The 26550-nt window shown below is 48.8% G+C and overlaps 1 protein-coding gene across 2 annotated transcripts in view; it reads right to left on the bottom strand.

Annotated features, from left to right (window-relative positions):
* Nucleotides 1-765: 765 nt before the first annotated feature.
* The window catches only part of ARHGAP10 (Rho GTPase activating protein 10), a 264608-nt gene continuing 238823 nt past the window's right edge, over nucleotides 766-26550 (bottom strand). For both annotated transcript variants that reach the window (XM_060178991.1, XM_060178990.1), the window contains 4 exons: nucleotides 18312-18471; nucleotides 4047-4199; nucleotides 3246-3337; nucleotides 766-1374 (listed from right to left, as the gene is read on the bottom strand). In XM_060178991.1, the coding sequence (XP_060034974.1) occupies nucleotides 1286-1374; nucleotides 3246-3337; nucleotides 4047-4199; nucleotides 18312-18471 (494 nt within the window). In that variant the 3' untranslated portion in view covers nucleotides 766-1285. The remainder of the gene's footprint in view (nucleotides 1375-3245; nucleotides 3338-4046; nucleotides 4200-18311; nucleotides 18472-26550) is intronic.

The following is a 26550-nucleotide window of genomic DNA, read 5'->3' on the forward strand; positions in this document are numbered from 1 at the left end:
TGCCTGAGAGTCCTATTTCCACTCTCGTACGCGTGCTGTTTCACTGTCCCTGGGCCACTTTTCCATTAACAGAGACAGAGAAGACACACCACAGCATCAGAGCTTCCTCTGGCGCTGCTGCCCCTCCCCTGTGATGCTGGGGCTCAGACCCGAGCCATGCATGGCCACCTGTGTCCCTACCCAGGGAACTCTCTCCCAGGCCTCCACAGGGACACTTTCTGCAATAGACCCACTCCAGGGCTCCCCTGAACCCGCATGGCCCACAGTGGACACCCAGCAGGCTCTGGGATCGGCTCACCTGGGGAGAGGACAGCCTCGCCTGTCGGCCGTGCTGAGATGTCTCACAGGCCAGGGGTCTCTGTGGGGGACACTCGCACCAGGTCTCCAGCCGGCCCTGGCTTCTGCACCCACCTGCCACACACTGTCACCCAGGGCAGAGAAGCTTCAGAGCCTGCAGGCTCTTCCAGGGTCCACACACCCGGCCCTCCTCCTGCTTCCCAGATGGAGAGACTGATGGTGAGCCTGGAAAACAGGTGAGGGGGTGGGGGAAGAGGAAGGAGGAGAGGAGGGGAGGGGAAGGGAGGGCAGAGAGGCTCACCCATGAAGGAGCCACTGTGTCTCCAGCACCAGGCCTGGGGCCCTCGGCACTCAGTCCTACCTGTGAGCACAGGGACTGTGGGTACTCACTGCCTGATCTCTCCCTCCCATCTCTTCTCCCCCCACTTACCTCCCTTCTCCTCCCCCCTCCATATGAGCACACACACAGGTAGTAAATACACTTTATTTCATGTACAGAGATCTCAGGGCCAAGGGGTGGTGTCCAGGAAGCAGCACATAGGTGAGAAGCACCAAGGAGAAGCCCGTTATAAATACGTCATGTGCCCTAGTTTGGGGGGTGTCTGGGGGCGCCCAGGAGGGAGTACCTCTTTGTTGCCCTCTGGGTTCAGAGTGCCCGGCTCCCCTGCATCCAGGCCTGGTGACACCTGGGCCAGGTGCAGCCCGTAAAGCACTCTGGGAGAGGTGTCCAAGGGGGTGGTGGTGGGGGGAGGCAGCGCCCACAGGCAGGCGTGAGGCATGCAGAGTCTTCTGTTCTTCTGGCAATCTTCCCCCCAAGTCAGAGCCATGGGGTGCATCCTGGTCCTCCCACCCTGGCAGTCTGCCCCTGCCACCTGCCCCAGGAGTGCCAATCTGTGCTCCGTAACCCCCGAGTGTCCGGAAGCAGGGAGGTGGCTGGCCACCCACCCTCTGGGGGCAGGGGCGGTGTGGGGTCCTCACGGGCCGGGCACTACAGCAGCTTCACGTAGTTCTGTGGGATCAGCCCCCGCTTGCCATTCAGGGTCCCTTCCAGCCAGCCAGGCTCCCTGGATGTTTGCACTGGAAAGAAGAGAAGCCACTGATCACCACAGACTGTTTCCAGGCTGCATGGGTGGGGCCAGGGTGGGGGGCAGCAGGGATGCCTCAGGGTGGACCTGCCCCCCGGCTCACCTCCCCAAAGCAGGCCCCTGACCAGTCTCCCAGCTCTCAGTCTGTCTCTCTCAAACCACTGGACACAAAGGAGCTTGGGGGGGACTTTCTAGAACACAGCAGATCACATCACCCCCCCCCAAAGGTCAAGTTCACTGCTGCCATGTCAGCAGAGGGAAGACCCAGTGCACTCTGGCCTGTGCACACGAGGGCCTCTCCCCACCCTCGGGCCCCCCAGGCATCATCCAGGCACCGGTCCACCTGCCACACCAGACAGGGAGCTAAGGGCATGGAGCCTGGCACCGTTAGCCACTGTCCCTCGGTTTCCACAGGGTCTAGGCGCTTGGCACAGGGGGGCAGGAACTTAGCTCAGAAGCACATAACACCCTGCTTGGCTCAGCCCTGTCCAAGATGAGGTGCAGATGCAAGAGCTTCTGCTCTTGTTCTCGCGTGAGCAGAGGGTGTCCACACAGTAGAGAGCAGGACAGCAAGAGGAGCAGTGACCCAGATGCCCTGGATGTTGGGCAGCAGGTGCAGGGCGGGAGCGGGATGAAGGCGGGTGCAGATAGCAGAATGGTGCTTTGACTCTCTCTCCCCACTCTTCTCTCTTTCTCCCTCCCTCCTCCACTAATAAAGAAAAAATAAAGCTTCTCATGAAGTATAATCTTGGTGTATGTGAGTTTTTTATATTTATTTATTTTCCCTTTTGTTGCCCTTTTTTATTATTATAGTAGTTGTTGTTATTAATGTCATTGTTGTTGTATAGGACAGAGAGAAATGGAGAGAGGAGGGGAAGACAAGAGAGAAGGAGAGAAAGACAGACACCTACAGACCTGCTTCACGGCTTGTGAAGCAACGCCCCTGCAGGTGGGGATCCGGAGGCTTGAACTGGGATCCTTATGCTGGTCCTTGCACTTAGCGCCACCTGCGCTTAACCGGCTGCTCTACTGCCTGACTCCCTTATATGGGTTTTGTTGTTTTCTTGTTTGCTTTCTGACACAGTCCCTGGCCCTTGCAAGTCCATGCCACACACAGAGAACAATCTATTCTGCACAAGGCAACTTGGCTTCTGGAGAACCAGCACTGGACCGGCACCATCACTGCCAGTAAACCGCCATGTGTTGTGCTGACAATAGCCTATTCCAGACACCCAGCCTCATCCACCGCAACACTCCCAGCATCTGCAGTGCTCCAGCTTCCCCAGAACTCTTCTGGGCCGCTCCACCCACACATAGCATCACCGTCTCCATGGCAACCGATGGATTTCATCATGAGCCGGACGGGAAGACAAGGGACGCACAACTGTGCCACCAGAGGGGGAATCTGTGAAGTACGAAGCCGGGCTGAGCTCCGAAATGCTCGTGAGTGGCTATTAAGCCCTGGGCCCAGGCCCCAGCCCCAGACCTGAGTTTCAATACACAAAGTCAATATGCACAGCTAGGGACTGACTGACGCACTGCTCGGATCAGCAGGAGCCCTGGGAGGCGTGCAGATGGTAGGGAACTGTGAACCAGCATCTCTTGTGCACTGAGCCCCAGGGTGGGAGGGGGGCTCTGGAGAGGAGAAGGCTGAGAGTGAGAGGGCTGGGAAAAAACCTAAGACTGAAGCAGGCGTGGAATTGCAACAGCAGGACAAAGCTCCCCAGACTGGTGGGAGAAGGGTTTGAGAGTCCAGCTCTTCCTGCCCCAGTGTCCATGGATCACAGGTGCCCTGGACACCACAACAACCAGCTGGCTCTGGGCCACAGAACACGCCCACCCCCCACCACCACCACCACTCACCATCCTCAAAAATGGCTCCGATCTCAAATGACAGCTCCGAGCTGTGCTCTGCTTCACAGGGGTACACGGCTCGGGCCTTCCGACTAGACACACTGCGAACAGGAACGCCCAGGATGCGTGTGAGGATGGGAGGAAAGGGACTCGAAGCCTCACCTCTGCCGTGCCAGCTCCCCCATCCCGCCTCCGGGCCTCCTGTCCGGATCCTCCTGGTGGGGGCTCTGAGAAGCGCCCACTGGACACCTCACATCCCCAAGTGCTCTCTGTGATCCATGGCAGACCTACTCCTGGTGTCCGCTTGCTCAGGACCTGGCGCTCAGCCTTGCTCAGCAGGAAAGGCAGCCGGGGCAGCCAGGAGAGTGCACCCAGGACACCCATCTGTCCATCTGTCCTTCCATGCTGCTCTGGAAGGGGCTGGCTATACTCCCTGTGTCTGCTTTATTGCCCCCCTCAGCCCACCCCCTGGCAGAGAGGGCTCAGCTTGTCCAAGGCCCATGGCCAGGCAGAGCTGTGAGCTGTGGCTGCCCACAGGTAGGAAGAGACTTGCACAGAAGCCACCTGGGCTCTGAATGGCTCTTTCCAGCGCCCCACGGGTCTTCCCAAGCAAGGTCCCGGGAAGCAAATGGACAGCCAGCAGCACGTCCCAGGTGGGCTGAGCTGGCACCCCCAATGCAGGGGTCCTGCCCAGGAGGCAACCACTGTAGCACCAGCCAGACACAGCCCACACCACAGCCATGCACTTAGTCCGCAGCCTGGAGGGTGGGGTGGGGGTAGAGAATCCAGCTGGGGCTCTAAGCCACCTACCTTTCAGGGGGCTTCTCTGCAACTGAAGCCGGGAGAGACAGGGGGAACGGTGGGGTACTGGGTGAAGGAGGGGTGACAGCCGGGCTGCAGCTGGGGGTGCTGGGAGACTGCGGGTTCAGCCACTGGACCATAGAGGAACGGGCCTGGCTGGAGCTGAGGGAAAAAGGGAGAGACACCAGGTTAATAAAGTGGCGTGGTCACTGGACTTCAAATACATGACCCAAAATAGGCTGGGGGTGGGGAAGAGCGCTCCCACTTCTCTCCTGGTGGCCAGAAGGGGTCCTCCCAGTCAGTGGCTCTCAGAGCTGCCTCATTCCACCTTCCCAGGCTACGGAGAAGACTCGGTCATGTCCCACCCAGCACCTATCAGCTCCCTCAACAGGACTCTGAGTCAAACTGCCCCAGGGCTACATAGACCTGTGAAGATTCCTGCTTCACAGCTTGCAGGAGAGAAGTCTAGGACCCTACACTCAGCCCTGACCAGTCAACACAGGCATTTCAAGTTGAAATCCATCAATCTCTTTTTGTGTATCTTTGCTTTCTTCTCCTTTTCCTTCCAGATGAGAGGCAGAGAGCTCTGGCTTATGGTGGTACAGGGGATTGAACCTGGGACTTCAGAGCGTCAGGCACGCCAGAGTTTCTTTTAATGCGTCGGAGACTGGGCCAAGCACTTGGCAAAGCAGCGCACTTCCCACCTGAGCTGTTTGCCAATTGGAAATCTCTCTCATCTGACCATACGCCTGTGGCAACTGAGAAATAGCTGCCACTTGAAATTGGGATTTGCCCAGAGAGGAACATAGATAGGGATTTAAGGGAGGAACTAATGAAAGACAGACTTAGTAATTCCTAATAGTGACCAACTTATAAAAAAAATTATAATAACACAGATCAGTACACAGATTCATAGAGGTGCCTCTAAGTGCAAAGGGATAAATATGCTGGTCTGAATTAAATCACTGTCCAGTCATCTCAGAAGCTGTGACTACAGTCCACTGAGTCTCCTTGATGTGCACAAGCACTCAGAGCTCCCAGCTCCATCCTATCAATTCTCCACACCCTGAGGGGGTATAGCTCAGTGGCAGAGCATTTGACTAAATTCTCCACACCTGTGAGCCCAAGGGCAGCTTCACCCAAACCCACCCTTCTGGGCTGAAACCAGTTCCCAGGGGGTCACTTCCTGGTCCCTCCACATTCCTGAGCATTAGCTCTGGGTCTTTCTTCTATGGCAGAACTAATGCTCCTGGTTCCCTCTGCTTCTGCCAGTAGCTCCCTTCTTTTAATATATATGTATTTATTTGATAGGACAAGAGAGGAGAGGGGAGAGGACGGAAACCACTCATAAAGTCCCTCCCAGATGGGGACTGAGGGTTTGAACCCAAGTCCTTGTGCACGGTGCTGTGAGCGCTCAAGCGTGGTGTATCTCCCAGCCTCCCCACTGCTTCCTCTCTACCTTCTCCTCAGTATCTCCATGCCCCAGGCTTGCCATCTGCTAGCCCTGTCGTCACTATGGTCTTCTGGCAAAGACCCCTGGCCTCTATTCCTCCATCTGGGCCTAGCCCCACTGAGGCCTCAGTGTTCCCAATCTGCTGCCCAAGAAATGGAGTACTCCCCCCCCCCCCCCCCCGGCTATCTGCTCCCTCACAACTCTACTTCCACTCGGGGTTCAGCACACCACACCACAGACATCTCTACGTTTGTCCTCCTCCTCCTGGCTGGCCTCCACAGACCCTCTCTGCAGGCCAGCCATGTCCTCCAGAGGGAGGACAGAGCGACCTGAGATGGTTCTAGACATTTCTCTGTGGGGCAGGGAAGACTCTCTTTGTGAACCTCACAAAGCCAGGCAGAACACTAGGTACCCCAAATCTTAACCAACATGCAGGCAGTCAATTCAGACCATCAACAAGCTAACCTGGACTTCATGCACTGGGCACGGGGTCCCCTGACCCTATTCCACACTGGGCAGAGAAGCCTGCAAACCTCCAGGTGACCTGTCCCACCAACGGCAAAAGCCACTTAATTCTTTGGCTGAAAACAGCCCGTTGACAGTGTCTCACTGATCAGCAGGGGTGAGGGAGGGGTGAGTGCAGCAGTGACAGGGAAGTGACAGTCCCCAGTTGGACAAACAATTGCATTTTCTCTCTGGACAATTACTCACAGGCACTGGGAGGGCCACAGTGGCAGGAGGGGACACAGCCCGGCCCGCCCACCCTCTCTGGCTCTGTATAAGTATCCCAGCGACTGCAGGAGGCCCCTCCATCCCTGAGTGGAGGGAGGACAGCTCTGGGGTGAAAATGAAGTGACAGCCAATGGCACATACCAGGCTCTTAACAGAGCAGCAGTACTAGGGCTCTAAGCAAGTGTCTATCTTCCTTGTTCCTTATCTCCCCCACCTCTCTTCCTACATAATAAATTAGAAAGAAAAAAAAATGGCCACCAGAAGTGGTGGATTCATACTGGCACCAAAGAACCAGAACATGCCTGTGGATCAGCCCAGCTCCCTCCGTCCCTCCCAAGGCACGTGCAGAGACAGCCCCCAGCAGGGCTCAGGCCTGATTCTGCTTTGCTGCCCTGTGGTGTCTCCTACAGCTGTTGTGATCGCTCCTAGGATAAGTGAGAGAATTTCCCCCCAGTCATTTATTTTTGTATTCTTGTATTCATTCATTTTTTTCATGCCTTGGTTCAGGGCAGAAACCCCGTTGAGAAAGTAGGGGTTCACCTAAGAATGAAAACCTCATTACCTGCTCAGATATAGTGCCACGTTCAGAGTGTCCTCTCCTACCACCACTCCAGTTTGAACTTGTGTGTCTTCAAATCCATAGGGCAAGAGCCAGGAGGTGGTGCACATGGTTAAGCACACACACCACCATGTGCAAAGACCAGGGTCCCAGCCCCTAGTTCCCCACCTGAAGGAGGAGAGCTCCACAAGTGGTGAAGCAGTGCAGTGGACCTCTCTCTCTCCCTGTCTTCCCCTTCCCCTTGATTTCTGTCACTAGCCAACAAATAAAGACATACTTTTGGGGGTTGGGCGGTAGCACAGCAGGTTAAGTGCGCGTGGCACAAAGTGCAAGGACCCACCTGGCAGGGGAGTCGCTTCACAAGCAGTGAAGCAGGTCTGCAGGTGTCTGTCTTTCTCTCCCCCTGTCTTCCCCTCCTCTCTCGTTTCTCTCTTTCCTATCCAACAACAAATGACATCAACAACAACAATAATAACCACAATAAGGCTACAACAACAAGGGCAACAAAGGGGAGGAAATGGCCTTCCAGGAGCAGTGGATTCATGGTGCAGGCACTGAGTCCCAGCAATAACCCTGGAGGCAAAAAAATAATAAAATAAAATACATTTTTCTTTCTTTTTTTTTTAATCCATAGGGCAAGGAGCTAACTCAGCGGCAGAGCACAGGACTTGCAGCCAGAGTCACCTGAGGTCACAGGTTCAATCCTCAGCATCATCATATGCCAGAGCTCAGCAGTGCTGTTTGCAATCCACTTCATTAAAAATATATATATATACTCCTTTCTCCCTATTGCCCTTTCAACAAAGGTTTTTTGATGATGGAGACTAGTACGATCGATCACAAACCACCAATTTTATTTAATGACAAGCTGCTAACCAGTCACCAAAGAACACCAAAGCACCACAAGTTTCCTAAAAACCACCTTGTGGTTTGTAAAAATGAAGTAGTCCAGCCTTCCTGAAAAGCTCAGAAACCACAAAGGCCAAAACAGAAATGAATGAAGAAGGGGAAGCCCTAGTATTAGCTAGTTTGCTCTTCTCCAAACTATCACACAGCCCCAAGGGTCCTTTCTAGTAGCAAAATCCCTTCCCTTTCTCAGAGCAGAAGGGCCAGCCAGCATCAGCACCTTTTGGAAACACTTCCTTGTCAAAGAAAGGGCCAAAAGGAAGCAAGAGGCTTTGCAAAAGCCTGAGGGGTAGTGCAGTGGTAGGAGTCTGGCCTTACAAGCATGAGCTCCTGAGTTCAGTTGCTGGCACTGCATGTGCTAGGGTGATGCTCTGGTTCTCTCTGCCTCTTTCTTGTGGGAAAAGAAAAACTTTAAAAAAAGACATGCAAAGACTCTGCAAACACAAAAACATGCTCAAAAACTCCTGCGTGGAAATATTTATACTGTCTGTCTACCTGGCTGTTCCTATGGCAACAGGGCAAGGTAGAGTGGGTGGTGGCGCTGGGGAAGCAGACAAGCAGGAAACAGAATATGCACTTGTGAAAGGGAGTAGAGCATTTGCTTCCTAAAATGAAGCCACCACTCTCATGCTTTAGAAAAGCAGGTCTGCATTTCAAGGAAAAACCCTGCTTTGTGGAAGGGAGGGATACAACCCAAGGAAGGGAAAGGAAGGGGGGATAGAGGGAGGGAGGGAAGCCTAAATTGATGAGTCGTTGTGGATGTGTACACTCACGTTTTTCTTATAAAATGCACCCTATCAGCCAGCAGTAAGAGCTGCTTCTGATTCAAACTGTGACCCTGTCTCCTTTAATACCAGACTTGATGTTCCATGCATATTAAAAATGTTTGGCAGTGGCAAAGCACAAATATTTCAGAAGGGGGGAGCATGGAGCTTTAACTGTTAATTTTCAGAAATAGCTGCACAGGCAGGAGCACCCAGCCTCTAACACCCATTTTTTGCATAGTGGGGATGGGGATGGGGCTTTGGGCAGTGCCAGCGGTAAACAAGTTCCCCTGCAGGCTCTCAGGGCAAAACTGAAAATCCAGAAGGGCCAGGGGGCCGCACACCCAGAGTTAAGATGCCTGCTGGTCTGACCTGGCTCACTGCCCTCCAATTCCCAGGTCTGTAGTGAGGACAGTTCCGTAGTGAGGCATCAGATCCAAAGTTTTTAAGGCTCCCCATCTGTAAGGTCTCTGACACAGGAGTGAAATGATCTTCCCTCCAGGCCAGGAAATGCCCAGAAGAACAGTCTAGAACAGTTGCCCTGGGCAAAGGAGTATGGAAACGTTCATCGAGACAGAAGGAATGTCCTAGAGCTTTGTGGCAGGGGAACTCTGTGTTCAGTAGACGCCACTGCAGATGCCAGCCAGCGCCCAATGAGCAGAGCCAGGGGACAGCAGGGAGAGAGCCTCTGTGACAAGCGAGGCGCCATCATCCATAGGCCGGAGAAGCCCTTTGCGCTCAAAACGGGCCATTTGCCTAACCTTGACAAAAGTCTTCACAGAAAGGCTTCCTGGAGGAGGTGGTCTCTGCCAATATCAGCATCCCCTCTCTACACCCAAGCTCCTGCTGGGCTCGGTGCAAGCGACACACACGCGCAGACGCACGCACGCACACACACTGATTCACTGCCTATTTACTCCCAACACTTCCATTCCCCAGCCACACAGGTGAAGGCTCTAAGAGGTGACAGTAACCCCCTCAAGGTCATGCTGTGCTAAACCTGGTCTTAACACCACTCAGAACTCAAAGCCTTCTGTGTGGCCGGCAAGGACATAAGGGCAAGAATGGAGAGAAGGAGGTGTGCCAGAGGCCCCCCAGGATCAGGACCCCCTAGTAGGGAGGGTAAGGAGAGCAGCTGAAGCATTTCAATCACTCCAATCCCAAAGTGTGGAACGCCACCACCCTGCAGAGCCCCAGATTCCAAAGCTACTCTGGCCCTGCGCCCATTTCTAATCCTGTGAGCTGCTGCTTTTTCGGTAACTCAAGACACCTCCATGGCCAGCTCCTGGCTGCCAGGAGGAGGCAGGTGTGGTCCCAGAGCGCCTCCCGGTGGTGGGGGCACTGCTGGGATTCTCATTCTCATTCTCGCTTGCTGGCATCCCCGAAATGAGAGCCAGCAAGCAACTCTGGGTCTCCTTCGCTGCTTCTGGGCCAGTGCTTCTAGCCTTTGGAGTCTGAGGTACAATCGCCAGTGACAACTCACTTTCTTTAGCAAGAGACAGACGGCCCCTGAGAAAGAATCTGCAGATGCTTTTCCAGGGGCCCTTGCTCCGTGCGATGTGGAGTCCTGGCAGGTCCCGGGAGCACGTGAGGAGCTAAGTGGACAGCTGAGTGTGGGCCGCGTGGAGTTCGGGTGTCAGCAGTGTGGGAAGCCAGGCAACGGCTCTCTGAGGACTCTCTAACTCTCTTGTGACACCCCAGGTCTAAAACTATTTTTCAAGTAGAAGTCTGGAGAGAGCCCACCTGGTAGAGTGTACAGTGTGTGGGGCCCTGGTGTGAACCCCAGCACCACATGGGAACACTGCAGGGCACTGGGGGAGCTCCCAGGATGGTGGGGCAGTGCTGTGGTATCTCTCCCCCTTTCACTCTTTTAAAATAAAGAACAGATAATCTACCAGCTACTAGCTCACGCAGTAGAGCGCACACTTCCTGTGCTCTCGGGCCAGGGTTTAAGTTCCCAGCTGCATGAATTGTGGAGCGGTGCCGTGGCTGAGCTCTCTCTGTGTCTCTACCAGAAATTAAAGGAAAGAAGAGGGGCCAGATGGTGGTGCTCCTAGCAGGGCACACACAGCAGCATGTTGGAGGATGGGGGTTCCAAGTACCTACTCCCCAATTGCATGGGGAGATCTTCATAAGTGGCTGAGCACTGCTATGGGTCTATCTCTAGATCTTCCCCCTCCCCGTCTGTCTCTCACCCTTTGTTAAAAAAAAAAAAAAAGACAAGAGAGTTGAGGGGAGGGGAGGAGAGAGGGGAAGGGGACTGGAGGGGATGAGAAGGGGGAGGAGGGGGAGGGAGGAGGAGAGGAGAGGAGAGGAGAGGAGAGGAGAGGAGAGGAGAGGAGAGGAGGCGAGGCGAGGCCTTCAGGAATGTGGTGGTGTTGTGCAGACACTAAGCCCTTAGAGAACAGTGGAATCATGCAGCACAAAGTCCCAGAGCCCATGGCTTCAGAGGCCACCACCGCACAGTCCTGCAGGCAGCTGACAGGAACGGTCCCCCAGCTTGGTCAATAGCTGTCAACCAATGTCTAGAACACAGGGCTACCCCCAGCACAGCTGCAGTGGGCTGAAGACACTCAGGGGAGAAACTCTCTCCAGAGATCTCCCAGCTGTCTGATGGGTTCCCTGCAGGGACACCACCTGCCTTCAGAGTAACTGGCCAGAGGCTGGACCCCATGGAAACTGAGCCCTGGCCAGGAGTCAGCACAGGCTTCTGCTCCCAAATGCTGCTTCAGGAGATGAAGCACAGCCCCAAGCAAGTCCTTCCAGAAGCAACTCACTTTCAGCTCAACACGGAGGTGATTTCCCAGAGCTAGTGGGAGAGGTTACATAACAGTAAACCAGGAAGTCAGGTCAAATGAAACCGAGACTATCACATGACCGGGGGGGGGGGGGGGGGGGGGCGGCACAGCCCTGAGCAGTGAGAGGGGTAGAGGCTGAGTTACTGCTGGTGGAACTTTGAAACCTCACTCCCATTAGAGGGGCGGATGTTCTTATGCCCCCTTTACAGATAAGCTTGCTAAGCCTCGATGTGCTTGAATAAGGCCTCCCAGGCCTGAAAAGCAGGACAGGTGTGCAAGGCCAGGCCTGTTGGATGGAGCAATCTGTGCCTGCTTGTCTACTCTGCTGTCCACTTCAGAGTGTGCACCGGGGAGATACTGTTTGTTTGTCTGTTTGTTTTTTCAGATAGAGACAGAGAGCAATTGAGAGGGGAGGGGGAGATAGGGAGATAGAGAGACAGAGAGACACCTGCAGCCCTGCTTCACCATTTGTCAAGCTTCCCCCAGCAGGTGGGGACTGGGGGCTTGAACCTTGGTCCCTGTGCACTGTAATATGAGTGTTTAGCCAGGTGCACCACCACCTGGCCCCAGGGGCAGATGCTGACAACAGCCAGGCCAAGCACAGTCAACACAGTTAACACTCACAGCCCCAAGCACCAATAAGACAGGAACCCAGGCTCCACACAGCCCATGTTTTGTTTGTGTCTTAAGCGACAGATGAGCATCTTCATTATACAAGTGGCCTTTTCACTTCAGGTTTGAGAACCACACACTGAGTTCTGGCTGGGAGACGCCCCTCTGGGTGCACCACACTGGAGAGGAGATTCAAGGAAGCACATGGGGCAAAGCCTTGGTCCCCACAAAGAAAAATGGCACTAGGCTTTTGTGGTTGGGTCGGTGGCCGAGTATGTGGCCCAGTGTATGGCCCTACACTGGGCGCCAAGAGCTGGACCAAAACTAAAGGGAGGGGCTGGGTGGTGGCGCACCTGGTTGAGGGCACATGTTACAGTGCTCAGGGACCCAGGTTCGAGCCCCCAGTTCCCACCTGTAGGGGGAAAGCTTTGCAAGTAGTGAAGCAGGGCTACAGGTGTCTCTATCACTCCCTTCCCTCTCAATTTCTGGCTGTCTCTATCCAATAAATAAATAAATAAATAAATATAATGCAAAACTAAAGGGAGGTGGCTAGCTATCAGGTTACTCAGGAAAGAAGCCAAGGGCAGCTCTGTCACAAAAGCCCTCCCCCCAGAGCCAGTGGACACCACCCAGACACACACACACACACACACACACACACACACACACACCTCCATGAAAGTGTGCTCCCTCTGTGAAGCAAGGATGTAAAGCAAGGCCAGGCCTGTTGGCTGGAGCGATCTGTGTCCAGCTTGTCTATCTGTCCAGCCAATGGTCACAGTCATCTCCCTAGGTCTCAGAAGAGGGGCAGGTACCCTGAACTCTGGAGCAATGTCCCTGCGTGCAACCAGGCTGCTTCTGTCCCTCCAGGATGATGAGTGGCAGGGAGCCATGGTCTCCGGGACAGAAAGAAAGATCAGGGTAGGAACTCCTCTGTGGTTGCTGACTAGACATGTGGGCTTGGGGTGGCTTCCTTACTTCCTCTGCACCTCAGTATCCCTGTCTTTACCAGACACGCTGTATCAACTCCACCAAGCTGATGTGAGGGTTCAGGTGAAGCAGCATTTAGAGCTTTCACGCCGGGTGGTGAACCCCACTAGTTTAACACTCCATGGCCTTTGATCCTGAGAAATGCTACAAGGGTGCCTTCTCCGCAGCTTCTGACCACCAGTCCCCATCCACTGTAAGACCCCAGTTCCTGAGCAGGTCCCACAGGAGTCCACTTCTGAGCAGAATGACAAGGCTGCTGAGGCCTGCCAGAAAGGCAACCTGCACCTCCTGTGCATCTGGCCTTGACCTTCTTCACGCCTCAGTGACCTTAGACCTAATCCTCTGAACCCACCCAAAGGCTCCTGAAGTGTAGGAGAGGGAACCAGCTCAACCAGCTCCAGTTCACTCCTCATGATACCATGGGGTGGAAGTGAAGGGTCTCTCCCCCTCTCCAAACTCCCCCCACAAACACACAGTACCTAGCAGAGGCTGCGCCTGAGAACCAACATTCCCAGCCAGGAAGAGCTGTCCTAGGATGCTGCCATTTAGAAGCAGGGAACGTGCGGGCACAAAAGGAGACAGTCTTTTTCAGATGAGAACAGGGGGGAGGCCCATAGCTACGCCTCACCTCTGAAAGAGAAGTTCTTCTTTTGTGGCAAAGAACCTAGAAGGATTAGTCTTCAAGGACCTGCTTCATTTACAAATGAAGAAAACCTGTTTCCAGAGAACAGCTTCACTGGGGAAAAATGACTTGGAGGCCTTTGAAATACCTTGACCTATGACGTAATGTCCTCCGAGGAGATGAGTGAGCAATTCCTCACCTGCTATGAAGCCACCCGCCCCTTGCCAAGTGCATAGGTAAGTTATAGCTCCAGATTGAAGTCATAAGTATCAGCAGAAACCCAAGAGAGCCAATCCTGCTGCTCTGTTTTCTACCTGTCAGAGGCTACAGCTGTACTTGCACACAGCCAACTTCAGAAGCTCTAGGCTGTTGGAGGTCTCTCTCAGTCATTTTGCTTCCCGGAAGCTGGGGTCATGGCTTGTTGGTACAACAGAGCTACTGAAGTCCCGTGTGAACCATGTGCATTTGGACTCTTTTTCCCAGGACCAGGAATTAGGCAAGTATAAATTCTGGATGAAAAGCAGGTGGCCTGAGCAAGACTGCCTTTGGAAGTCCTGACCCACCCCACAGAGCCAGTCTGCTTTCGCTCATCCGCCAGCTCATTTTGCTCATTCCTCAGGGCCTGTGGGACTCAATACTGTGAGCAGAGATGCTGGGATAGGGAAGAAGGAAAGGAACTGTGAAAACTAAATTTATAGACACAAAGGAAGTCGAGGAAAAGCACTATAAGGGAAAGCGGTGAGAATAATTCTGTAAATTCCCGAAGGGGGTTTATTCTCTATAAGGAAGAGTAATCAGAAACTAAACACCACTGGCTAAGACATAATTCAATGACATAAAGGGAGGAAAAAGTGAGTTTTCTAAAAAGGAATTTTTTTTTTTACAAATGCATTGTAATTTAACAGGGAAGTTGGGAGTTGGGTGGTAGCGCAGCAGGTTAAGCGCACATGGTACAAAGCGCAAGGACCGGCATATGCATCCCAGTTCGAGCCCCCGGCTCCCCAACTGCAGGGGAGTCGCTTCACAAGCAGTGAAGCAGGTCTGCAGATGTCTCTTTCTCTCCCCCTCTCTGCCTCCCCCTCTTCTCTCCATTTCTCTCTGTCCTATCCAATGACAATATCAATAACAACAACAATAATAACTACAACAATAAAACAACAAGGGCAACAAAAGGGAATAAGTATGTAAATAAATAAATATTTAAAAAATTAACAGAGAAGTTATTTATTAACGAATGACAATGCCACTGAAATACTGAGTTTAAGACTCAATTCCTACAATCAAAAGTATTTCAATTTTTTTAAAGATTTATTTATTCATGAGAAATATAGGAGGAGAGAAAGAACCAGCCATCACTCTGGTACATGTGCTGCCAGGGATTGAACTCAGGACCTTATGCTTGAGAGTCTAGTGTTTTAGCCACTGCACCACTTCCCAGACCACGAGTATTTCAATTTTTAAAACTGCCAATAGTTCCAAGATCTCTGATGGAAAGATTGTCATGGCTGAATGTCTGTGCACCTTCCACTTCCCAATTTCTACACTGAAACCCTTCCCTGTCCCTGCCTTTAGACTTTCATCCTCAAGAAGTGTGGGAAATAAAATTTGCACTCTTTATAAACCAGTTGATCACAGTATCGTGTTGTGTAACAATCCAAACTGACTACAGCATGGATGGATAGATGACTAGCTAGTTGGGTAGGTGGCTGGGTGAACAGAGAGGTGGGTGGGTGGGTAGATGGATGGGTGGATAGGCAGGAAGGCATAAAGCTAAACTAAAAGAGAAATAAATACTCATATATACATGCCATGCCCCAAACATCACATAGCACGAAGAGGTTCACCAACACTAGAAGGCAGTTTTCCTAATGTCAAGTAGTGGCCACAGACAGTGAGAAGTGTGACTTAAGAGTAATGCTGTCACCTATAGCAGCAGAGCAGGTGAAAAGTAAACTAGATCCTCAAGATGATGCCAGGATTCTTTAGAGCAAAGAAGCAGAGCCACTTCAGTGGCAGGGGACCTCGGTCTGCAGGAACTCAGAAGTTGGGCTTCCCTTAGACAGCAGACACACCTTCCTGAAAGAGGGGTCACTTGGCCCAATTACATCCTACAGAAAAGCTGTCTGCAACCCACATGTGCCCAGAAATGGGAGGATGGGGGTGTGTACAAGGGGAGGGATAATTGTCAATATCAGGGTTTATCAATTTAGGTTAGAAATGCATCTTCTGGTAGAGGGAGCTGTATAGAAATACAGCCTATTATCTTACTGTCTTGTTAATCATTATTAAATCAATAATAAAAATTTTATAAAAAGAAAAGAAATGCATCTTCAGGCTCCCAGCCTAGTATAGAATCCCTGTGGGTCAGTTCTGTCTGACCAAGTAGATATGGAATGCTTAGCACTAGGCATAAACAATGTCCCATATAAGAAGCACACTCTACTTTTTTATGTTTGTATTTTATTTTTTGGACAGGGACAGAAAGGAATTGGGGGGAGGGGAGAGATAGAGAAGAAGACAGACCTGCAGATCTGCTTCACCTCTTATAATGAACTTCCCCCTGCAGGTGAGGTTTGAACCTGGACCCTCATGGATCATGCACAATCAACCATGTGCACCACTATCTGGCCCTGAGATGATGCACTCTTCACTTTCCAGACTGAAATATGCTTAGGAGTGAATCCTTTCCAGAATATGCAGGAAACATTCTCTACACTCAAGAAAGAAATATGGATGCATTTTATTCCAATGTGCAGAAAGAAAGAAAAAGGATCAAGTTCTTGAAGTAGAAGAAAGTCTACGTTCTCCCTCTCCCTCTCCCTTCTCTCTCCTACACATTTCATTTCTAGACTTGCTACAGCTACTCCCTTCCACCACCAGCCCCGCTGGCCTCTCAAGGTTGGAGTGCTTTCCATGACATTTTAAAATTTGTATGAATAGGAAGCTGGGGAATTCACTGCTCATTTGATTTATGACCAAAAATATCAAGCTCTCCATGTTTCAGGCATGGACGTGCTGTGAATTGAACAGTGGCTTTCCCATGTTTCAGAATGTCACTATATATATATATATTTCCTTTTGTTGCCCTTGTTGTTTTATTTTTGTAGTTATTATTGTTGTTGTTATTGGATAGGACAGAAAGAAATGGAGAGAGGAGGGGAAGACCGAGAGGGGGAGAGAAAGACAGACACCTGCATACCTGCCTTACCACTTGTGAAGTGACCACCCTGCAGGTGGGGAGCCGGGGGCTCGAACCAGGACCCATATGCCGGTCCTTGCGCTTTGCTTAACACATGTGCTTAACCCGCTGCGCTACCACCCTACTCCCAGAATGTCACTTTCTTAGTGACATTAGGGGAAAAGAAGGCCTAGGCCACCCTGCTTGTAATATGCACTGACCCTCAGATCTCAGTGACACTGACAGATCTGGTTTCTGCTTAACAAAAATTTCAGAAGTGCCCATGATTCCAAAGCCTGATTCCTATATAACCACTGTTACAACAGTTTACATTACTAATGGGAAAGACTATTTCTATTCTGGGTGGGGAAAATGGTAAAAGCAACGTGTGTTTGAGTAGCAGGCAATTTAAGTCCACATGCAGGGTCTTCAGCACATGAATATACATGTATGACAATGAGGGGCACATCTCATCCTCAACTGTGTTCCACGCAGACTTCCAGTTAGGTTTGCAAAGCCTTCGTGTCACCCCCAAAATTTCCACATGCCCAAATTCTTCCGGTCTCTTTTAATATTAGTAAGTTCATAATGGTTTCATGTGAGCTCAGCAGGAACTATAAAAAGCCATGTAATGTGAAGAATGCTTTCCAATCCCATTTAAAGTCTCCAGGATGCCCTGCTAGTGTTGGTGACATCACTATGACCTATTTTAAGCAACACTGGTTTAAGTGACACTTTTCCAACATACACCGAAAAGCTCCGTCTGAGTTATAACTGGATCCAGGGATGTCCTTTGTTGGTGTGACCAGGTAGTGCTGAGCAGTCATCAGGGGAGCAGTCTATTTCCATCCTTGCTCTCCCATCCCCATCACCCTTTCTACACTCCTCTGCTCATCATCAGCTCAGAAAGACAAACCAGGGTACTAGCTGGTAGCACACTCAGTAGAGCGCACATGTTACACTGCTCAAGGACCCAGGTTCAAGCCCCCAGCTCCCACATGCAGAGGAAAGTTCCATGAGTGGTGAAGCAGTGCTGCAGGTGCCTATATTTAAGAGGAGGAGGAAAAAGAGGAGGAGGAGGAGGAGGAGGAGGAGGAGGAGGAGGAGAAGACACGGAGAAAGAGAAGACGAAGAAAGACAAGGCAGGCCCACAGTCTCCTGCTTATCCTAATTTCCAATCTCCACCTGGCAAGAAATCAACCTGAGAAGGTAGCATCGTACACTGTACCCCTCGACTGTCAATTCTGCAAGGTGCTAAGGGTAGCAGAGCAGAAAAAGAGTGCAAATCTCTCCCAGACTCCTATAACCGAGCAATCTTTCTATGGGTGTTTTCAAGAGTCTATGGGTGACAACACCTGCCACCTTCCCTGATCTCTACAAGGCTGCATAACTGGCGAGAAAAATATGGTAAGTGGGATATTAATAAATTTTCCTGATGTAATCTAAGACCACCATGAATTTCACTCCCAACAGAGTTGACACAGCACCTCCTCCATACCTGGAACACATTCAAAAAAGAGGCCCCACCCCTCTTTCTTAAGAACTCTCTTTGAAATCCTCACTGGCCAGAGTCTTAGGAGTCACCAAGGGTCATGGAAACTTAAACATGCAGGTCACAACCCCCCTCCCCTCAACAACTCATGGAAGCACAGCTACTCACACAGTGGGTGCCCAGTCCCCAAAGCCGCCCCCGTCTGCAAGAAGGTGGTTCTTCTCTGACCCGAGAGGTCCAATGGCAGCAGCGGTCGTGGGAGACGGGGAAGAAAGTGAGTCCAGACTGCTGGTATGAGTGTCCTCCTTCACAGGGTTGGGACTATCACCTAGGAAGGAGAAAAGGCAGTGATGTTCACTCAAAAACTCAAAGGAGGGAACTGGGAAGAGTTCCCCTGGTGATGTGTGTTTCTCTAACGCAGAAACAACTGATCATTACTCAAATTCTGAAGTATGGCCTTTGAAGTAGCCGAGGTGGCTGAACACTGAGACCTGAAGAATTGTGTGTGGTGCACAGGTCTACCACAGACGCTAGGTTAAAAGGTAGAGATTTGGGAGTTGGGTGGTAGCACAGCGGATTAAGTGCACATGACACAAAGTGCATGGACCGGTGTTAAGGATCCTGGTTCGAGCCCCTGGCTCCCCCACTGCAGAAGGGTCACTCCACGAACGATGAAGCGGGTCTGTAGGTGTCTATCTTTCTCTCCCCATCTTCCCCTTCTCTCTCCACTTCTCTCTGTCCTATCCAACAACAACATCAATAACAACAATAATAATGACCACAACAATGATAGAAAAAGGCAACAAAAGGGAAAAAAATAGCTTTCAGGAGCAGTGGATTCATAGTGGAGGTACTGAGCCCCAGCAATAACCCTGGAGGGGGAAAAAAAGGTGAAGATTCTAGGTCTGGGAAATAGATCAGCATGGAGAGCTCACAGTGCCTAAGGCCCAGAGTTCAAGCCCAAGTACCACCTGGGAGCACCATGGACAGCACCAAGGAGGCTCCATGGACAGTGGAGGGGTGCTCTGGTGTCTCTTCCCTACTCTCTAAGGATACGGAATTTAAACCCTGGGCTGTGGAGTCCACTCTGTGGCGCTTGGGGGACTCCATGATTCTGCAGTAAAGTGAAGAGTCAGCCTGTAAGCAGAAGGAGTTCACGGTCTGGTGCAGAAGAAAGTTGGGGGAGGACACACAGCTGGTGGTGTGTGATGCACTGAGACTGTGTCCAGAAACTGGACCAGAGAAAGGAGTTTCTACCCCTGCAGTGTGTGTGTGGGGGGGGGGGGGGAGATAGCAACAGGAAGAGGAAGAGGAAGAAATTATTACTGGACTTTCAGGTAACACCATTTCTGGCAGAGAGGACCTCAAGACTGAATACCTAGGAAGCGGCAGTTTTTAGAGCGATGAGTTAAGATGTGGAGTTTCACATGGGACTCTGGAGTATCTGAATTTGTCACAGAGGAAGGAAGTTATCACGGAGGTGACATGATTAGAGTGTTGGTCCCAGAGATAGTCAGGGCTACCTACAGTCATGGGAATTTTCACAGTAGAGGTGAAACTCTTCATGTTCTTGATCTCAGTAACAGGGTGAATTCTTCAGTGAAACAGGACCAAGAGAGGAGAGGACAGTGGCTGACATGCTGGGCTTGGGGTACCAGTAGGAAGTCTAGGAGGTGGTCAGGAGATAGTTCAGCCGTTAGAGGACAGGACTTCCAAGCCCAAGGCCCATGGTTGGATCTTCTATGCTGTATGTGCCAAAGTGGTGCTCTGACTTCTCTCTCATATGAACCTCTCTTCCACTTCATATGAAATAAGAAAAATATATGTTTTTAATCTAGGGAAAGATGTGCAGAGACAGCTTGGGGTACACAACCAGAGAGCCCAGGAGAGAGGTCTGGCACAGCCTTTTTTTTTTACACCCACCTAATTCTATTTTTATTTGAGAGTCATGTAAACAGACCACCATATGTATTTAGATGAAACATTCTATGGAGATATCATAGTCCTCTCCTTCAATTAAGATGCTGATGTTAGTGTTGATGGTGGTGAGGACTATTGCTATTATTATGATATACAGAGATGTGTTGTTTACGGAATATTAAGTACTCCCCTACAGACACAGAGTCTTTTAAAAATGGGACAAAACATGCGGGGGGAAGAGGCAGGTGGTAACACACCTGGTTTAGTGCACACACTACCATACATAAGGACCCAAGTTCAAGCCCCTGGTCCCCACCTGTAGAGGAAAAGCTTCACAAGTGGTAAAGCAGATCTGCAGGTATCTCTCTGTTTCTCTCTCTCTCTCTTTTAAAATGTTTATTTATTCATTCCCTTTTGTTGCCCTTATATTGTAGTTATTGCTGTTGTTGTTATTGATGTCGTTGTTGTTGTTGGATAGGACAGAGAGAAATGGAGATAGGAGGGGAAGACAGAGAGGGGGAGAGAAAGAGAGACACCTGCAGACCTGCTTCACAGCTTATGAAGTGACTTCCCTGCAGGTGGGGAGCTGAGGGCTCGAACCGGGATCCTTAAACTGGTCCTTATACTTTGCGCCACGTGTACTTAACCCACCGCACTATCGCCCTGACTCCCATCTCTGTCTCTTTCCATCTCTATCTCTCCCTCCATTCTCAGCTTCTGTCTCGAATAAATAAATAGATTTTTTTTTTAAATAGGGCAAAACTTATGCCAGAGGACATGGCAGCCACCAGGTTCCACTATTCAATCTATTCCTTTACAAACTACAGTATATGAACAAGGGTTTTGTTTTTAGGATAGATTAAAACAATCTTCAAAGACTGGCAGAAAATTTGAACAGGAAGAAGGAACAAAGACTTGACAATTCTACCAGCTCTAATAACTAGGAAGTTGCTTAATCCTTAATTTTTAACACACACACTGGCTAGCTGAACTTCCTTGCACCAAGGAATTTTTTTCAATTTTATTATTATTAAATATTATTTTTATTATTTTTTTACCAAAGCACTGCTCAGCTCTGTCTAATGGTGATGTGGGGGCTTGAACCTGGGGCCTTGGAGCCTTAAGCATGGCATTCTACTTGCATAACCATTATGCTATTTCCCCCACCCCCCAAGGAAAGTATTCTCTTCATTCACTGCTTGGCTATTTCAGTTATGTGGATCTACTTTTGCATTAGTGGAGGGAACAAGGATTTTTTACATTTCTACTTTCTCTTCCTCTCAAATATAATTCCAAGTAGGAGAGAGGTCAGACATAATTCCCTTGGGGGTCTTCTTCTTGATGCTCTTGCCTAATTCTGAATGTTGGGGTACAGTATGAGACCACAGCCAAGCCTTCTTATTCATAAGAAATAAGATTCTCTACAGAAGCAGGAATATTTCATGGTGTCCTCTCTTAAACATTTGCCTTATGTGTTAGAAGAAATGAGAAGAATGGGGACAGGAAAGAGGAAAGAAAAAAGCTAAAGAAGAAAGGATCTAGCCTACTAGTTGAATTAACTTCTAGTAAACGTCCCAGTTATGCATGTGGTTAACTGCAAGCCAGGTGCAAAGAGCTACTAATGTTTCTCTCTCTCTTTCCCTCTTCCTCTTCTCTCTCTCTCTCTCCCCCTTTCCCTCTCACAAATACACACAAACACTCACTCACTCACTCACTCTTTCTGCAGGGTCTGAATGATTCTAGATGGCTCTAAGTATCAAACGGCTTTCTGGGAGGATCAAAGGAAGACTGAGAAGAAACAAACTACATGTCTAACAACACAGTCACATTTTTACAATAAAAGCCAATCAGGCAATTTCCAGTTGAGGCAGCAATGAAAACCCTAAGTGAAATGGCTGCTTCTCCCACAAACACCCAACAACAAGAATAAATAATGATGATAATTTTTGTTTAAAAAAAACCTAAAAGATGTAACTGCTCAAGAATCTTGTTACAGGAGGGCCAGAAAGATAGCATAATGGTTTACACAACAGACTTTAAGTTTGAAGCTTGGAGATCTCAGGTTCAATCCCTGGTCCCACCATAAGCCAGAGCTGAGTGTAGTGCTGGTAAAAAGTAAAAAATAACAAAAATGAAAAAGCCTGTTATATGTTCCCGAGACAAAGAAGTGGAAAAGAAACACCGAAATACAGAGACTAACCAGAGTACAAGCCAAAGGCTCCAGGACCCAACAACACCAGCAGAAACCACAGGCATTTAAAGCACAAGGGGCCTTGTGGCCAGGTGGAGGGACAGTGGTAGAGTACAGGACCTTCAAGCATAAAGTCTAGAGCCTGATGTCAGGCACCAAGCATGTCAGAATGATATTCAGGATCTCTCAGTAATTAACAAATGCACCCTTTAAAAAATTAATTTGGGGGCCAGGTGCCTCTACCAGACATACCTGGTAGAGCAGACATGCTACAATGCACAAGGACCCAGGTTCAAGTCCCTGGTCCCCATCTGCAAGGGGGGCAGGCAAGGGGTGGTGGAAGCTTCACAAATGGTGAAGTGCTGCAGGTGTCTCTCTGTTTCTTTCCTTCTCTACATCCCCCTTCCCTCTAAATCTTTCTGCCTCTATACTAAATAAATAAACATGTATAAAAACAAAAATTAAATTAGTCCTCCTCCTCCCCCATCTCTTCCCCCTATGGGGTCTGTCACCATATACTGACGACAGACCTCGAGTACATGAGGGAGAGGGCTTACAGCAGCCACTCTGTAGTGAACTAAGGACTGGAGGAAGCTCTCCACACTAACTGGAGGCCAAGAATCAATGATCAGCTTCCAAGTCTGCCTGGGAAATTCAACCTGGCAGCCTACACCTACGTCCCCTGCATGAGAATCACCTGTAGGAGTAAGACGACCTGATTCTGAACCAAAGCACCCAGGGGAAGAAGCAGCTGATGGTGAGGCTCTAAGAGGTCAAAGAGAAAAGTGAGTGGGAGAGAAGGAGGTTCCAACCCACCAGCCATGTGCACACAGCTGAAATCCTCCTGTTCCAAGGATTTGCAATGTACGATTTCAAAGAAAACTCAGATAGTAAGGTGAGTGCACTAAAATAAATAATAAGTAAACAGTGTCTTTTACAGAAAGGTAAAAATTGCAAGAATTAAGTCTAAGAAGAAATATACTAAGAGACTGAAAGACTTTCAAACTGGGGAGACAGTGCAGTGGCTGGACACAGAACTTGCATGTGAGAGGCTCCAGGTCCACTTCCTAGACCCGTATATGTCACAGCTGAGCGGTGATCTGGTAAAGAGCAAAACAAAGCCAGGGGCCTGGGAATACTGGCTTGTTGGGAAAAGGCATGACGTATCTTTCTATGCAAGAGCCAGTAGGTTAGCCAGTAGGGTATATGTCACATGTGCAAAGTCCCATGTTTGAACCCAACAGCACAAGGGAACACTAGGGGAAGCTTAATAAACTTTAAGAAACAAAGATCTTTTTATACTATGAAGGTGGCAAAAGGAGAAGTACTTAATGACACAGCCTCAAACAGCAAATAAAATCATAAGAAAAATCAAAAGTTATAATAGATTTTTCACATACTACTCTCAGATACTGCTATCAGGCAGGCAAAAATAGATGTTTCATAAACACACACCTTTGAAGGAAGACTAGCCTTCCATTATGTAAGAAGAAGATGACATAGACACTCTACTCTCCCCCTTCGGAGTCCCTCAATCTGCTGTGCTAGCCTACAGTCCGTTGACCCAGTCCATTTTCACTTCAGTGTATGTGAGATAAACTTCACCATGCATGGAATTGTACTTGTGTTGTCTTTGTTGCCCTCATGTGGTGTATTAGGTTGAACCCAGGGCCTCATACCTGTAAGACACATATTCTAATAGTGAGTGGCATCCAGCCTTGGGAGAACTGTTCCTGGTGGCATGTAGTTTTCTTCTGCTCAGTAAGGCTACTGTGTATAGCACTGGAAGGAATGGTACTGTGCATAGCATTGGAAGGAATGGCCAGGGTGGTTTCAAGGAGTCTTTGTTGATGTCATAATATCTGCCACATGGTGGAAACTAGGGCAGCATGAATGTTTCCTGCTGAGTTCAAAGGTTGTATTTTGAACAGGCTTATGTAAGCAAAAAAAACAAGGCTCTCCTCCTACTGCAGCCCCTCCTAATTGCCTCCCAGTTTCAGCCTGGCCCCAGCAGCCTCCTTCCCAGGGCTGTTTGTTTGTCTGCTACTGTGACTTTTAGCCAGATTATGTTTATTTTTATTTTCTTTGTTTTTGTAAGCACTGCTCAGCTCTCTCTGCCTGCCCCCCACTGGGAATTAAAGCTGGGTCCTATTTGCACTGCTGTGCTATCTCCTTGGCTGTCACCCCTGGGGCAGCCATTCTCACCTCCCTATATTCTCAGTCCTCAGCTCCAGAAAGTCAGCCTAGCTTCCTGGTGCTCAGGCAGACCAGATACACCAGTTGGACAAAGATGATGTCAAAATGCCCTAAACATGACACTGAAGAGCTCTATTTATTTTAAATGTATTTATTTACTTATTTAAATACAGTGTTAGACAAGGCTTTCCTTTTTTAATATTTTATGTTTACATAGAAAAATACAGATAGATAAACAGACAGACAAAGGAAAGCAAAGGAGCCCTGCTCAGTTCTGGATTATGGTGATGCTGGGGACTGAACCTAGGACGTCGGAGCTTCAGGCATAAGAGTCTTTTGCAGAACATTTATGTTATATCGCTGGCTCTTTAAATCTCGTGTTAATGAGTTAATTTTTAACTTCCCTCAAAGTGTAACACTGCATCACATTATATATATAGTACACTGAGTTCACCATTAAGTCTAATTCTGTCTTTCAGTACACAGGTGACCCCCCTTTTATATAATTTATACCCACTTCTCCCTACTATTTCCCCAATTTCTAATTTGATCTGACAGTCTAAATGTTTTAAGCATTTCTTTTAGATCTGTGTTATTCATCTTTATTTATGTAGGGCCTGTGAGTGGGATCACCTGGTATTTATCTTTTCCTATCTGTCTTTGAGCGTAATACTCTTCAGGTCCATCCATGTTGTTTCAAATGGCAAGCTCTCATTTATGTTTATAGGTGAGTGATATTCTGGGTTGTGTGTGTGTGTGTGTGTGTGTGTGTGTGTGTGTGTGTGTGTACGTACATACATATCTGCACATACACTCTACATAGTTGTCTAGCTCTCTGCTAATGGGCATTTACGTTGTTTCCAACTCTTGACTATTATAAATACTGCAATGAAAGTGGGGCACATACACTTCTTGGAAATTGTGTTTCGGTATCTGTCAGGTAAATTGAAACTTTTTAAAATGCAGGAGAATGAACCTAGGCACAAAGGGAGAGGGACAGGGTGGAGGTTCACCAGAGAATCACTGGTCACCTTCTACTAGTCAACTTCTCCTTAATTTTGATGAATGCTCTCAGGACTTAAACAAACCCTATTCAGCTGTGGGATTTATTTCTCTGTACTTAGAAAAATGTTTATCTGTCAAATCACATTTTCTAATCAATTCCCTTTGTGATTTTAGACCCCTCACACACACACCAGAAAGTCTTACTAATCAATAAATACTAAACATAGTGATCAGGAGTTTTTATTTGCTGTAAGGAAAAGCCTACTCGTGATTCTACAGAGAAAATCCATTCTGTTAAATGACTACACTAATATATATTTACTATATTTTAGTAACTTCTAGTTTTATTGACATTTCATCTGAGTGTTAAAGTTTAAAAATATTTAAGACTATTAAAACCATCATTATGATGTGATTCCTTAATTATCAATATTTAAAAAACACTTCTATTTAAAACTGACATAATGTTAACCTTTTCTTGTTTTTGGATAAATGTTTCTTAGCACTATAAAAATTCACTTTGGTGTTACTTAGTCATATTTCACAAGTTTTGATACTAGATTGTTTTTATTATCACTGAATTTTAAACCTTAATTTCTACTATCTGTCTTACTGTTAAGCAAATTTTGCTGAGCAGTATATAGAATTTGTGTAATATATCCTTTTGTTTGTAAACTTACAACTGGCTTGCAAATCCAAGACCCAAACACACACCTAAGCTGGCATTTCCTTCACCTCTTCCTGTGTGCTAACCTACTTCTGCTAAAAGAGTCAAAGAATTGCTCTAAGGAACTTGTAAGGCACTAGCCTAGTGGCATTAACTAGTTAAGATCTACAGGAGAAACAAGTCCAAAGCAAGACAAAACATTAAAGTTGAACTATTTTTCAGACTAGATGTCTATTTGCATCCTCCTCAACACACGGTTCAGAAGAACTACACCTGATTATCTTACATATTACCAGGAAAGGACCACAGGGCACAAAGCACTGTTATAAACTAGAATAATAAAGACAGGGTCAGGGACTCAAAGTCTGACTTTAAAGAGGAACTTTATAAATTCCCAGAGTAACTGGGTCTCTTTCTTCAGAAAGCAA

Source organism: Erinaceus europaeus, chromosome 19 (assembly GCF_950295315.1).
Source record: "Erinaceus europaeus chromosome 19, mEriEur2.1, whole genome shotgun sequence".
Classification (NCBI taxonomy): Eukaryota; Metazoa; Chordata; class Mammalia; order Eulipotyphla; family Erinaceidae; genus Erinaceus; species Erinaceus europaeus.